This window comes from Schistocerca cancellata, chromosome 6 (assembly GCF_023864275.1).
Source record: "Schistocerca cancellata isolate TAMUIC-IGC-003103 chromosome 6, iqSchCanc2.1, whole genome shotgun sequence".
Lineage (NCBI taxonomy): Eukaryota > Metazoa > Arthropoda > Insecta > Orthoptera > Acrididae > Schistocerca > Schistocerca cancellata.
The window spans coordinates 386,047,746-386,063,076 of NC_064631.1; the positions used below are offsets into that span (position 1 = coordinate 386,047,746).

General features: G+C 39.7%; 1 protein-coding gene across 1 annotated transcript in view; it reads left to right on the top strand.

Annotated features, from left to right (window-relative positions):
* Positions 1-5,685: 5,685 nt before the first annotated feature.
* LOC126190911 (putative beta-carotene-binding protein) overlaps positions 5,686-15,331 on the top strand; it is a 28,638-nt gene continuing 18,992 nt past the window's right edge. Inside the window, exons 1-3 of the mRNA XM_049931541.1 lie at positions 5,686-5,842; positions 9,785-9,880; positions 14,758-14,896. Of these exons, the coding sequence (XP_049787498.1) occupies positions 5,710-5,842; positions 9,785-9,880; positions 14,758-14,896 (368 nt within the window). The 5' untranslated portion in view covers positions 5,686-5,709. The remainder of the gene's footprint in view (positions 5,843-9,784; positions 9,881-14,757; positions 14,897-15,331) is intronic.

A 15,331-nucleotide genomic window follows, 5' to 3' on the forward strand; every position in this document is an offset into this window, starting at 1 on the left:
CCTCCCGATGTTGCAAATCTGTTTAAATATTGCCTCATAACCACGTATTTCGAATGGAACGATGAGTTCTATGAACATACGGATGGTGTCACTACGGAGAGCCCCTTAAACCCAGATACAGCGAACTTTCCAGTGTCTGCTCTCGAACTTTTCTATAAATAAGTTCGAGAGCAGGCATTGGAAATTGTGAACAAGAGACCGAATGTTTGGTTCCAGTACGTGTATGGTACGATTTTTCTGTAGTGGTATGGCTGGGAGGAACTGGGTCGTTTTCACAAACATCTCAAGGGATCAGTCCGAAGATTCAGTTTACCACGGAGAAGAAGGCTGGTGTAAGATTGAATTTTCTTGAAGTGCTTGTTTTCAAGAACACGCACCGTTACCTACACCGGGATTAGAGCCACCACCCACAACAAAAGCGAGGCATCATGAAAATGTTGGCGGATAGAGCAAGGAAATTCTGCGAGCCACAACTGCTTGGCGCAGAACTAAAACATCTCACCAGTGCATTGCCCAGGAATATTTATTCGTTCGCTGAGGTGAAAAGAGCGTTAACGCTATCCCGTAGAAATCAAAGCTATGCTCAAGCGCCGGTGAAATCGAAAGTTTTCCTGCCTTTCATTTGGGTCGTTACTGACAGCATGGAAAAAATCTTAAAAAAACCAAACATCGCGGCAATCTACAAACCCACCCGAAAGATACAATATCATCTAAGTTCGGCCTAGGATGGTCGCCAACCGCTGGAAAAAGCAGAAATTTATTGGATGCCGCGCAGTTGTGGGGAGGTGTACGTGGTTACCAGAAAAAGAACGGTCAAAGAACGACTGGAAGAACACAAGGACAATTGCAGAAGAGGGGAGATTGACAGATTAGCTGTTGCGGAACATCCAGAAGACCACCACATTCATTTTGATAGGACTCAGTTACTGGCGCCCACAAGCGAATACCATAAAAGATTATACAGAGATCCATAGAGATTGTAAAACAACCCTGGAATTTCAATAGGAAGGAAGAGCCCATTGCGCTTGTGCATTCAAAACACGTGAAGTCACGCCACTGCGCGGAAGCACGCGGAAGCAGAATTATTCTGTAGTCAGTAGTGAGCCATGGCATGAATTGGACATTCAAGGAAACTATGCTACCTCTTGAAAATGTCCTCTACAGATGGGGACGAAACTTCGGGTTTTGAGGTGAAATCCATTGGACTGCGGCTTAATATCCGGGAACATTTTATTAATTGCTATATTTCCGACCATGACCGTCTATATTTTACAGGACAAGAGTCTTACCAACAGGGAATACGTGCTCTTAAACAATTATGGTGTTAAGTGTTAATACGTAGAAAGTGATACAGATTATGTAGAAAAACAGTTCATATAAAAGAAATCTTGACTGATTTGCGTTGTCGGTAAATCCGTAATCTTAAGAACAAATATGTCCTGAGAAAATTTTGAGGGGAATTACTTATTGAACGAGCCTCACGTTAACCATTCAAAGTAGCAGTTAGTATATCTTATCGAAAATAATGTCAGAGCAAATATTTCCAAATTTTCGAGATCATTTTTTTTCCGTTGGGGGACTAGTGGTCTCACATTGTACAGGCATTGCTGAAGCATTCTCTCGCTGGCGTCTGCAAGTAACTACCTCTTATTGAGGTATCTATCAGCTACTGTGCACTTGCGACGTGGATTGTCATATTAGACGTACTTATCGTTCCAATGGATCCGTAGTGGTGATACCCTTAGAATGTAGAACATCTCAGGAAAACAAGCTTAGGTCTACATAACAAATATTTACACAAAAAACTGAATATGCTAATGTACCTCTCACAGATCCCAAGTGAAATGTGGCGTTCGTGGACGTGGAATAAGAAAAAAAAAGAAAGGTAATAACAGACTTGTCACAAAAAATGTAAATATTAAATGCACTGAGATGCGGATGAGAATGCTTACGCACCATCAAATAGGAAGATTATTTTACAGAGCTAGTTTACAATGATCGCATTACCGGACTGAACTGGAGCAGAAGACCGTTTGTACTAATGTATTATTTGTTATTATTAGTAACATATACACATCAGTTGGTTCTACGAAGAAATTCATCAATGGAGTAGGAGTTAGTCAGCAAAGTAACCTTTAGGCTTCTCTTAGGATAAGCTAGACATCATAGCTCAAGAAAATTTCTTTTAAATTTAATAAAATCCAGTGATTCTTCCTGAGTCTAAAAATATGTGGTTTACATAGAGCGTCATCAGTTTTGTGTTTAAACGCCTTTTGAGAGCAAACACGACTCGTGTTTTTATAAATGGCTACCGGTCACACTATCACCATACACAAAACGTTGCCTAAAATGTCTCGTTATTTACTTTTGGCGCCGGTATTTACGTAGCAACTCGTTTGTGAAATATTTCTGAAGAACGTAGCGGCTATACTACAAGCAGGGATTTATTGCAATCGACCTTTTTGTCGATGAAAATAGTTTATTTCAATCTATTTCTGTTTTCCGCGCGCGTTTGTGTTGTAAACTTGTTGTTGTGATTGTTTTAGACTTATTTCAAAGATTTTGCATCGCAGAATGCCAAAAACTAGGGAGTTTAATTACAGCCGTAAATTTTACGGTAACCAATGCAAGTGTGTAGTTGGAAATCGCATTAAGAATGAAGAACTTGTTACACCGCAGCGAAATGAGTTTAGGTCAAAATGTTCTCCAGGCTGTGCTTAAAAATGTAAGCTGAAACATGTTTCCGAAAATGAATGAGGTGTAGGTATTGTAAACAGTGAAAATAATGGTTATAAGTTAGTAAGTGCAAGCTTTCAGGATTACTTTTGTCTATTGCGAAATGTAAATACTGTAATAGTGAAAAATCCCTTATGTTTAGTGAGGAAATAACTAAGAGAAGAAGCCTACCTACCTAGCAAAAATTGTAACGGAATTCCAAGTGAGTAAATTTACGAAAAGTAGAATGCCTTCTCCGGCAACATGCACAAAATATTGTGAAGTGAATATTTGCCTTGCTGATGCATGTGATGTATCGGGACGGGAAGAAAAATACCCCAGATGTCCTGTGCTATAATCTGCCACCACCAATTGTCAAATGTGAGGGGTATTGTGAATTTTCGCACAATGCCCCAACAGAAGTCAGTGAACCATCTATGCAGTGGGCAGCAAACGAAACTGTAGGTATTTGTCAGTCTACAGATATTGCTTTCCCTTCAGATAGTTTTATTCCTGTCATGTCCTTGAAGAATTTCCTAAGTCTTGCACCCATTCTTCTCTGTACAGTTCCTGCCAGAAGGTAGGCCATACATCTCTGAATGGAGTTGTCACAATTACCTCTGTAGATAGAGGGTCACAATTACCTCTGTAGATAGAGGAGAGGTAAAGGACTATGAATGTGTGACAAAAAATTGCTGGCATTGTCCCATAAGATAAATGAACACGAATGTCATAAAAACTTTCAAGGTTTCAGTGATGGTATGGAAAGCAAGGGGGCAGTCTCTGTTTTTAATAAGACAGTTGCCAGACGTGGTGTGGAATACACTCAGTACCTTGGTAACTTAAAGGCTTCAGTAGTGTCGGGTTGCTAAGCAATTAAGGTGAAACAGAAAATTAAAAAAATGATTGTGTATTACATGTGCATAAAAATGGGGGCAAGGATTAGGAAACTCTGACATGACGGGAGAAACGCACTCTTAAGGGAAAGCAGTTGATGGACAAGGCAGACTCACCAAAACAGAAATAGAAAACCTCACAGAATGTTATGGTCTAGCCATCAGGATAACATATCAGTGATATGAGAAAAGCTATTTAGACAACTTTGTTTCACAGAATGTATGCTGATGAGCATCCATAGCGTGTCTTCTGCCTAAAAATAAATATTTCATGATGATAGTTATGGTACAACTAAAGCCAGTAAGTAGAAATCTTTCAGATTCTAAACTCCTGGGAAAATATTTACATGACAAAGCGTAGAATCAAAATGAAATTTTCAATAGTTTCATTTGGGAGCGCTTGCTGAAATCTGTTTTTGTTGGTATGTCAGCCTTCAGAGTGGTGTGATGGATGCCGTAATATGTTTTAACGACGAAGTAACAAGCAGATTAAAAATTATGAGCAGACCAGGCATTAAAACTGGGGGGGGGGGGGGATAACATGAAAAATGTGTTTCTACGAGTGAACGAGCAACGTATTGCTGAAGTTGAAGAAACTGCTTGAAGCACGACAAAGAATGCCAAAATAACAAGGAAAAGGAAGAAGCCTAAAGAAGTCGTAAAGGAAACTCAGAATCAACAAGATATGGAGCTTGAACGTTTTGATATGTTCTGTTTGAGAAGAAAATGACAAGCAAATCTTTATTTTGAGTCTCCGGTAATAAACGTTTTTGTTTAGTTAGGTATAATTATCCCATCCAGTAATAAAGTTATAAAAACAAAATTTTACATGAATAATAATACAGAGCTTGCCTGCACAGTGAACCAGATTATTCAACAATGTACTAAACATTTTAAGCAGGGGCATGTCATATGTTCTCAAATTATTAGAAAGCTTCTAAAAAACAATTTTTAAATGCACAAAACAAGATATTGGTAAATATTCGGGTTTTATTCTTTTAACAACTTGATAATTAAAAGAATGAAATTTGTTTTGACGTTTTATTTTGAATAGTGTGGAAGTACAGTGCACATAAATTAAAAACTACAGATATTACAGTATTGAAATAAAATCAATTGTTACAGCATTACGAATTTCACAGTATTTAAATTTTGCCGCATAGAGGTCACAGTATACAAATTAGTACTACTTACAAGACGTCACTAAATTCCATGTGAGCCTAAGCCTGGGACACGCACGGAGCGTTAATTTCGGCAAAAGGCTTTTCCATGAACATTCATTTGATGTAATCCAGATATTTAAGAATCATATTTCTTCCAAAAATAAATAGAAATCTGTTTCTGATTTATTGTTTCAGAAATCCTGTTTCATATTGCACAGAACTTAGCTTGTTTATAGCCTTTTGAAAAGTCGATCTCTTTTTAGTTCTATCGATTGGAACAATCAGTGAAAAGCAAACTGTTGCTTATAGATAATGACACAATAGGTTTGAGTGCGAAAAAGATGTAATTTCACGAATTTAAATATGTGTTGAAATGGTACTAATATTCGATACGGAACTCAAGCTTTTCAGCAGATAGCTTCAGTCTTACATTCGCTAGTTTTTTGTTTCTGCGGCGCTACGTACACTTAGCAAGTACAAGATCATAGCCATCAGAAATGACCAATTTTAGTAATGAATCACAACGATTAATGGACACAGGTGTACAAGTACTCTCTCCTGAAAAATTTATAGATTCTGAATAGTGACTCAAGAATAGCACAGGGACGGCTGCCATAAAGCTAGCGTCCAGTACGTGAAGTAGGTCACAACGGAAGCCACGTGTGAAATCCAAACTGTAGGTATTACTCGGGGGCAGCCACTTGGCGACACATATAGGTGTTGGGTTGCGTGGCAGCTAGCGTGGCTACAGCGGGTTGTGGAGGGGGGGGGGGGAGGAGGCGGTCAACCAGTGGCTCTACGGGTCCAGGCGTTCTTGACAGTCGAAAAGGTGGGGGCGCTGCTTTTTCAATGGACGGCGAAATGGTAGCGTACGTAACGTGGCGCTACGCCTGCTGCTATTCGCCAATTTGGCTCGGCCTTCCACGGGGGTATATATGGCCGCCGGACGTCGTCTTCGTTACAGTGTCTTCCGATCCTCCGACATACGCACGACCGGCACGTTCAACACGATGAACTCACTTGGAATTGAGCTGTTGGCTATCATCGCAGTATTTTCTGTCAACCACGGTGAGTGTCGAAATTTTCTCTTAATGTGTAATACGCCCCGAGATACAACAGTAAACTCAAGTAAGCAAGTCACGCATCGTGAGCTCGACATATGGCACGCTGTAGAAGGTGTATCAAGTATAGCCCTACATATCCAATTATATAATGACAACCACAGATATAGTTCTAATTTCTAAACCAAAGCTGTCCGTTGTGCGATAAATTCTTAACGCCTTTACGAAGTTTTAATTTTTGCAGTTCGTCGCTGCTAGACATATTATATTCCTAAGTAATTAGTGAGCAGTTTTTTCTGCCTAACACCCTAACTGAGAAGGGTAATCAAGATTTAGAGACTTCACATCCTTTTCTTGATCTCTTTCAGTCTTCCTCCGATATTGTTCTCATCAATCGATTATTATTATTTTTGCGACAGAACAAATTCTCTGCATAAGTTATTATCATCAATACTTGCTTGAAAAGTCGTCTGCAGGATAACGGTCAGTATACGAGTCTGTAACTTTGGTTGACTGTGAACTTGTTTGTACCAATGGTACTACGGTATCAAAGACGTAATTTCGTTTCTGAGTTGGATTTCATGATTTCATTTTTGTCTCCTGTTACTCAAAAGTGATCGTCATTCCAAACAACAGAAAAATAGACCGGAAGAAACTACCCACATTCTGCTTGCCTGTTAACAGCGAGGTCTTTTGATTGTTAATGTATTTTATGAGTTTTAATAGGTCACAAAATCTTTAATGAAGCGTATTCGTATCATCAGCTACGTGGTCTCGTTAAAGTCGAATGATTTGTGACAGTAGCTGCCACTTTTTCGTAGCGATGTTTCATTAGAAATCAGCGTCAGCAAATCAACTTTCTGCGTATAGCGTCAGGTTTCATTAATTCTTGAAACGTATCCTGCGCCATACTAATGCAGTGCCTTTGACTAGAGCCATTAGAGCAATGTTACTCATTTCAGTTTTGACCTCCACAAAGCGTCAATGTTCATTTTTATGTCGTATGTATTCTCATATATATCTTTGCATTCTTATCCTCGTTATTTTATTTCTTCTTTGCTCCCTTTATTGCACAATAGCTTTTATATGTTACAGGAGAAGTCTCAGAAAGACTAAGAAACCATTTTACATCTAAATAAATGCTTCGATCAAGTTACGTAAGCGTAATTTTCAGCTCATTCAGCGCTTATCCCCGAATAGGCTATCTTACATGGATAGTTAATACCCAGTAAATGCTAATTACAGCTGCTAATTGCAGAAGTATCTTCACTAGCGCTTACCGCCACAATGTTCAGGCTTTCTTCTCATCGAAGTTAGTATTTCTGTGTAGCTATGTAGCATATAAACATAGACCTTTGTAAGATACAAAACATTCTAACCATTCACTCCGACAATGAAATGCTTTTACGTGCCAGTTTCGAAAGTGCTGACACGGTTTACGTGAACTGAGCACTAACCGATGTCCGTCAATACTTACCAATACTTACCTTTCACTTCTGCCAGGTAGCAACGTAATGAATCTGTTAAGGGCCCAGAAAGCCATGTAATTAGTCTCCGACAAGCATGATAAAAGCAAATTTAAGAGGTGCATCGGCAGTCCGCATGACCCGCCTTCTAATAAGAAACACTGTGTAGGAACTCCATCAATATTCTAATTGGAAAATACAGTGAAGACAGGACCAGCCAGATATCTGAGTCTTACAACTGATCCAATAGTCTGAAAATAAATGCACGTCTCTCACGGATTGCTACGTTTTCGTTCAACATCCTCAGTCAAAATATATTTTGAAATCAGTAGATGAGCAATAGGGACCTTATGGTGACGATTCAAATACGTTATTCCGTAATTTAAAATGAAGATATCGAGCAATGGGAAAATAAAAGCGAAGTCTTTCCCACTGATACAGTTTACTCCTCCTAAGCCATAGTGTTAAAGAGAACACGAAAATGTTCATCTAATGTAGAAAGTTATTGGAGATTTTAGGCCTCATATGTCACCTCATTGGGAAGCATGCGCATTCTACCGGTAGCTGCATTTCTTGGAAAAAAATACGATTGCAAAAAGACTCTCTTTGATCGCAGCCACCGATAATAAGATCCCAAATATGTAAGTAAGAGAATGACATTGATATCTTTTTCGGCAGGGCAGATTGGATCTGCCAAGCTCGACAGCTCCCCAGTGTTGTAGAATTATAATACTACTTTAATCGCAGACAGCGGTAATAATAACCCAGTAAGTAAGTAACTCGGGTTTCATTTCTTAGTCTGCGGAGTTGGATGGGAGCTGCCAACCTTGACAGTTCCCCAGTGTTGTAGAATTATAATAAAGAACTGCTAACGTTTCACTATTTGTCCATCGTAAGCCTCCAAAAATAGTTAATAAATCATATTTTTATTATTCAGGTGAAGCCTGCAAGCTGTCAACTCACTTACTTTGAACCCTATCACACTGCCTAGCAGGTTAGATTGAAAAGTTTCTGTCGAAATTGTGTTTCACATTTTTCTTTTTAACATCACATATACTTCAATACTTTTTCCGTAATTCAGAATACTGTGCTTCCTGACCCCAACAGCCGTTAACTAAGAGATTTTCGCCGGCCGGAGTGGCCGTGCGCTTCTAGGCGCTACAGTCTGGAGGCGAGCGACCGCTACGGTCGCACGTTCGAATCCTGCCTCGGGCATGGATGTGTGTGATGTCCTTAGGTTAGTTAGGTTTAATTAGTTCTAAGTTCTAGGCGACTGATGACCTTAGAAGTTTAGCCGCATAGTGCTCAGAGCCATTTGAACCATTTTTTAAAGAGATTTTCAGCAGTTACCTTCGCTTATGTAGCTTCTGGCGCGCTTTCAGTACGTGGTCCGCCAAGTCGATATGGTGTTCTTTTTTAAATTTGACATACATAGATACAATCATTTCAGACTTGAAGCTGGACAGCTCATTATTCCGTTCGCAAATTACCCAAACATATTTTATTACGTACAATTTGCATGTGTTTAATGACCACCCATACCCCATTTACTACAGCTAAGCGTTAAGAAGACAGTGCTGTTAAATTTTTAAAAACTGGCCAGGTGCTAGTAGGACTCGTGCTCTGAGGCTGTGTATGGCTGTTCATCCATATCGGGAGACGAGAATCTCGGTGACTTTTGCCTGTTAACAACATTGATACAGGCAAGATATCGGTCCCGGGAATTCCAGTGCTTTGAAGTCGGATAACTAATGACAAAAGAAATATTTCTTTCGAGTGATATAATTAAAAATTAACAATTTTTGAATTTTTTCCTTTACTTGTACTGTGAAACCTTGCTTATTGCCAAATTTGATGATTTCAGGTTAACCCGATAAGTTCTAATGAATGAGTTTACAAGTATCAAAATATATATGACACAAATAGCTGTGTATTTTGTTTGCATTGGCTTATAAGCTTACATTTTTTACACCGCCAAGGGACCATAGACCTTAGTAGGTGACGTAAATTTCAACTTAATACATCTACCCGTTATTGAGCAGAAGAGGTCTTAACAAACGGAGAGACAGACAGTCGGATAACGAATGACAAAAAATTATTTTTCGTGTGATGTAATTACAAATTAAGAAGTTTCGGTTTTTGCCTTTACTTTCACTGTGAAAGCTTGCTGCTTGCCAAATTTCATGATTCTAGGTCAGAGGGAAGTACCCTACAGTTTATGATGAATCAGTTTGCAACTATCTAAGTATGTGATATAAATGGCCATATCTTTTGATTGCACTGACTTTGCTGCTGATAAATACTTCTTTCAGTGACATTCTTTAATGTTCTACATTTTCGATTTGCGTTTCCATATGATAAACTCGCAGCTTCTTACAGTCTTACCTGGATTGCGTTTGCACCTTACTGCACAAGAACTGATGATAATGATTAATATTTAAATAGTTCATGAATGTCATAGTTTTGCAATGCTCTGTTTGCAGTGTTGGCCGGCCATCACCCGTGCAATGCTGGGGCACCCGACTTCCAGGAGTGCGTGCGCGCCAACCTGCAACATCTGATTCCACAACTGGCCAATGGTGAGTGCACAACTCTACACTTTCCTCTTGTTTTTCCTATAGAGTCAGACTTTATGAATTTTGCCACTCAAATCATAGTTTTACAAAGCTTTATGCCTAAATATCAGATTATGCATTGTTTCTGTATGCTTCATGATTTAATTTTCCTGTCAGCTCTTTAACTTCCTTACACACTGTCGTTTACAGCGATCTCACTGACTGTATGCTGAAGTTGCCCAGCTGCAGTAGTTACTGTGCAACGGACACTTGTCATAGCAAACCGACAGATTGGTCGCGTTCTAGCAAATAAAAGTAGGCACTTCCAATGGTACACATACTACTAGATTATATTAACAGGAGAATCTATGGTGACAAGATGATCCTATCAATTTTAATTCCTCTTGGGAGACATATCACCACGTATCCATATGTTTGTTGAGAATGACCAGCACAATTCTAAGTGTAGTACCATGAGCTTTTGAAGATTAGATCCTTTGTTACGTTAAAATGCGAGGAGTGTTTTTTAAGTAAGTACCGTTTTGAAATTAAAAAAAGACTTGCTAAGATATCTCAATAATTTTATTTTTACATGAAAGCCTGTACCTTAATCTACTTTTCTACATAATTTCCGTCAATATTGAGGCACTTGTCATAACGTTGTACCAGTTTCTGAATACCCTCCCCATAGAAGTCTGCCACCTGACTTGTTAACCACTGCATCACCACTGTTTTGACTTCGTCATCGACTTGAAGACGCTGACCGCCCAGGTGTTTCTTCAGTACGAGAAACATTAGGAAAGTCATCCCGCAAGGAGTAAATCGTAAAGCATCTGTTTTCTCTCACCTTTTTGTCCACTTCCTGCACCAAACTTTCATTAACGACTGAAGGACGCCCACTCCGTTGTTCATCATGCACATTTATGTGGCCATCTTTAAATGCTCTCACCCACTTTCTTACCATTCCATCACTCATAATGTTTTCTTCGTAAACTGCACAGATCTCACATATCGCTTTTCGGCCTTTAGCAGTAAGAAATCTTATAACAGACCGTACTTCACAGTCGGTGGGACTCACGATTATCGGAGGCACCTTAAACACTCAGTACGCAACGTAAACAATGACGAATCAGACTGTAATGGCATCAGTGCGTAGATTAAGGTACAGGTTTTCTTGTAAAAATAAAATTATTGAGATATCTTAGCACATCTTTTTTTAATTTCAAAACGGTACTTACTTAAAAAACACGCCTCGTATATACACAATTTTTCTATAACCATAAATTAATCACAGCGAAACAGAAACTACGTCTTTCTATGATCAGATGCCAATACTGGTGATTCAATATTTATCTAACACCGTGAAGTTATCTGAGCAAAACTCGAACACCTATGATACACGCGTTTGCGCAGACATACCCGTAACCACGGATACACTCTAAACTAGGCTCCACAAAAACGAATAATGTGACAGGACATATTCTTCTCCATATAAAGTATTGCAAATATTCCAACACGTCCATGTAATCCATTCGCCATACACCTTAAGGCGGCTTATGAAATAGTAGAAACGAAGTTTGACTTTTGCTTTGTCAGAAGCTGAACGTATATGGCCGTGCCATTTAAGCAACACTGTTTCTTCATGGTATTACGACCCTTAGTTGAGGTTTGGTCATGTAGTCATACCTCACTTACTGTTGATGTATCCGTGTACTTCTGAGACACATATGAAGTTACTGTTGGACCTTTTGGTGAATCTCCGTCAAAATTAATTATCCGCTTTTGGCGAATATTTGTCTTGTCAAACATCGGGTGGGTGAAGTGAACTTCTGTTTCAGTAAGTCTGTTGTTTGTCTTCAGAAAGTTGAGAAACACAAAGTAAAACAATTCAGTTACAAAAATTACGCGAACCTTCACATATTATTAAAGCATGATTGTCAACCAACACAATCTAAATTCTTCTGGAGCGTTTGCATATATTACAAATAAGAATCCTATGAACGTGTATGTTTAGGTTCTGGATAAACTGAAGAAGTCTATTTTGTGGATATCGATTACACCGTGCACCTCTACTAGTTTCCTGAGGATGGAGTCGTATAGCTCTTGCTAATCGGTGAACTTTTAAGCACAGAGAAACTAGGCGTTTTTCACGTATACCAGTCATTCATACAGTGGAAGGGCTGACTGACACAGGGCCTCTGGGTTCATAGACTGGTACTTATATAATGTCTACATGACACTAAAATCCACCAATTTAAAGACATAGCAGCTTCTATTACGTCACCATCGTACTCATAAACCAACATAAAACAATTTCAGAGGCTCAGACGAGCCGGCACGATATCTCAGCGTGTCTATCAGCCACACCCTATATTTAAAAAAAAAGTGAAGTTTTCATCGGTGGAATTAGGGAGATGTCATGGGACATCCGGACACAACTAGCCTAGTAAAGCACTGTGGTATTCAAACCATCTTTCATGTTCACGGGACCTTTACTTAAGAATTTTCCAGCGCTAGGAAGCTCAAAATCCTGCTTAGAGCAGCAGTGTATCAGGGAATGAATATCATCTTTTCAGATGGTTTTTAAACCTTCCCAGTGATCTTCTCTGTATGCTGATGTTCTCTCACTTCCAGTAACTAATTCTTGTATGTGAAAATCATATTGACTTTTTTTAGTTCGTGATTGTTGTGGTTGAATTAATTTTCCTTTTGCTTTACTTTTCCTTTTGTTCACAACTACGTCCCTCTTTTAGGTTTTGGATTTCTCTCTTGAAGAAATAACATTATTTGTTTTCTTTGCAATGTCTCTTCAAATGTAACATGAAAAGGTACTGGCTATATAGTATCGTTGAGAGCTTGAAAAGATATGTATCATATTCCTGTTCCCAACTCATCTCGACTTCAGGAAAACCAAGATATGATAAGACAATTATGAAGATAGACATACAAGTCCTAAAAATAACAACATATTGCTGGAATCAAGAATGAATAGAGTAAAACGTATGTAACATATATACTAAGTGATCAAAGATATCCAGACACCAATTAGTAGACATTAATGGGATGTCTTCACCCTTCTTGTTTACGGCGGCTTGACCTCTACTGGGGTCTTTTTGAGTGAGATGTCTGAATGTCCGTTGAAGGGTGACAGAACTTTCTTCATCAACAGTCGAAGCCAGAGAATGTACAGATGTTGGCCGCCGAAGTCTAGAGTGAAGTCGACGTTGTAACTCAATCCAAATGTGTTGTATTAGATTCAGATTGGGACTCTTGGCGTTTCAGAAATGTTATTAACCATAAATAATTGCCTCACAGATGCTGCTTTGTGACAGGCTGCACTGAACAGTCATCGTCTCCCAATTGTTCTTCCCCTTTACACCGCAACATGTGCTCATATCCTTCCGCGTTTGGCGTTAAGTGCAATAAGGCAGCCACAACCTAACCACGGAAAACACCCACATACCGTTAACACCATCTCCTCCTCACTTCACTGTTGACACTACTACTTTACTGTTAGCACTACAAGTGACGACAGGTAACTTTCTCGAGGTATTCTCCAAATCCAAAATCACTCCTTTCCAGTCACTGCCCTCCACCTCACCTCATGTGTCGCTTAACATTGAATACAGAAACATGTGTCTTATGAGGAGCCGCTCAACCTCTGCACACTTATTGTGCTAGCTTGACTGCTCGTGGCACTTTTGAACCCACGAGTGATTCCTTGCGATATTTTTATATGTACCCTCCGCAATGTTCGATCGTCCCTGTTCTTCAGTACACGAGGTCTGCATGGTCTCGGTTCCATTTCACAGTCACATCACCAGGAGTCGGCTTGGGCCCTGTAGAAGGGTTGAAATGTCTCTGATTGATTTTTTACTCAGGTGCTACCCAATGAATAATCCACGTTCAAAATCACTGAGATGTCCAAAGCTACGCAATCTGCTGCTACTGCTCCTCTGTTGACAGCACAGTGCTCCCCGCGTCTTTATAGAGGCTTGTCAGCGTCTTGTGACATGTGGCGATCAGTTCCGTATTACACAGGGTGTTCGAATACTTTGATCAGACAGTGTGCGTTGACAATACAAAGGGTCGCTAGAGACTAAAGAGGAAAAATGACTACTTTGTATGGTATACATTTTATAGCCACATATTTGTATGTTGAAATAATGTAGTACGTCCAGATGTGAGAAGTTTGTCAAGGACAAAAAATCATCTTCGTACTATTAGCGGATGACATAGCAATGGTCACCGAAACTAAATACGAGATGAGACGTGTGTTTAATGAAGACGTGGATAATTTTTTATGTCTTGAAAGTAGATTCGAATAATAGATAAAGAAGGAAGATGAGAGGAGGGCACAGCAGCAAAGACTGCACTGCCCAATGGAGCTTCTATAAAACAAACACCTGCTAACATCCCAAAATATAAATGTACATGGAAGAAAATATTTGGAGCGTATCTCTGTTCTCTGTATTAGTACGAAACGGGGACAATAGGGAAGACAGAAATGGAACGATTAGAAGCCCTTCAAGTGTACTGACCTGTAGGCTCCAGAAGATTGTTCGAGTACGTAATATACTATAAAAAGTATACCCAAAAAAACATGATGAGTCGAATAGACAGAATGACTGGGACTTAAGTCGTTGGAAAAAATTCTAGTTGTAGAGGTGATGAGAGGAAAGAATCCCGAGGACAGGTCTATACATAAGTCAGATCGATGATGACGCAAGGGAGAGCTGCAGCATCTCAACTTTATGGTTAATGACTGAGTGAACAATAATATACCGAAGTAAAAACAAAAAAAAACATTGCTCTAAACTGCTGCTAACTTGTAATGCGCGCCTTCTGGTCGACGCAGCACCTGAAAACTGTAGTAACCGTCCAATCCTCTTGCTTTGCAGGTCTGCCCAACATCGGCGCTGAATCCATAGAGCCGCTGCGGGACCTGCCCAGCCTCATCCACAGCTCCCCCAGCCTCAAGACGCAGTTCGACGATGTTTCCCTCAGTGGACTCTCCAGTGTCATCGTCAAAGACATGCAGTAAGTAGACACCAACCCTCAGCATCTCTTACTCTCGCGAAGCATTCCTGTGCGATTGCGGCAAGAAATCCACGCACTGTTACCATAATTCTTGATAACTAAGTACATCACTCGATTTTGAACGTACGAAGGGAGTTCGATAAATAATACAACACATTTTTTTCTCGGCCAGTTTCGGTCGAAAAAATTAAGAATTTGTTAAGAGACATCATGGAATATTCCCTCTTCGGCTTCTATAGTTTCATGGAGTTCCTCTAGGTGGCGGCGCTATACGTAGCCTTCAAAATGGTGTTTCCAACGGAGATGCGTTCCAAGCAGAGAGCTCTCATTGAGTTTCTTTTTGAGAAAAACCATAGCATCGCAGATACAGATAGGCGTTTGCAGAATGTCTGCGGAGACCTGGCAGTGAACAAATACACGGTGAATCGTTGGGCG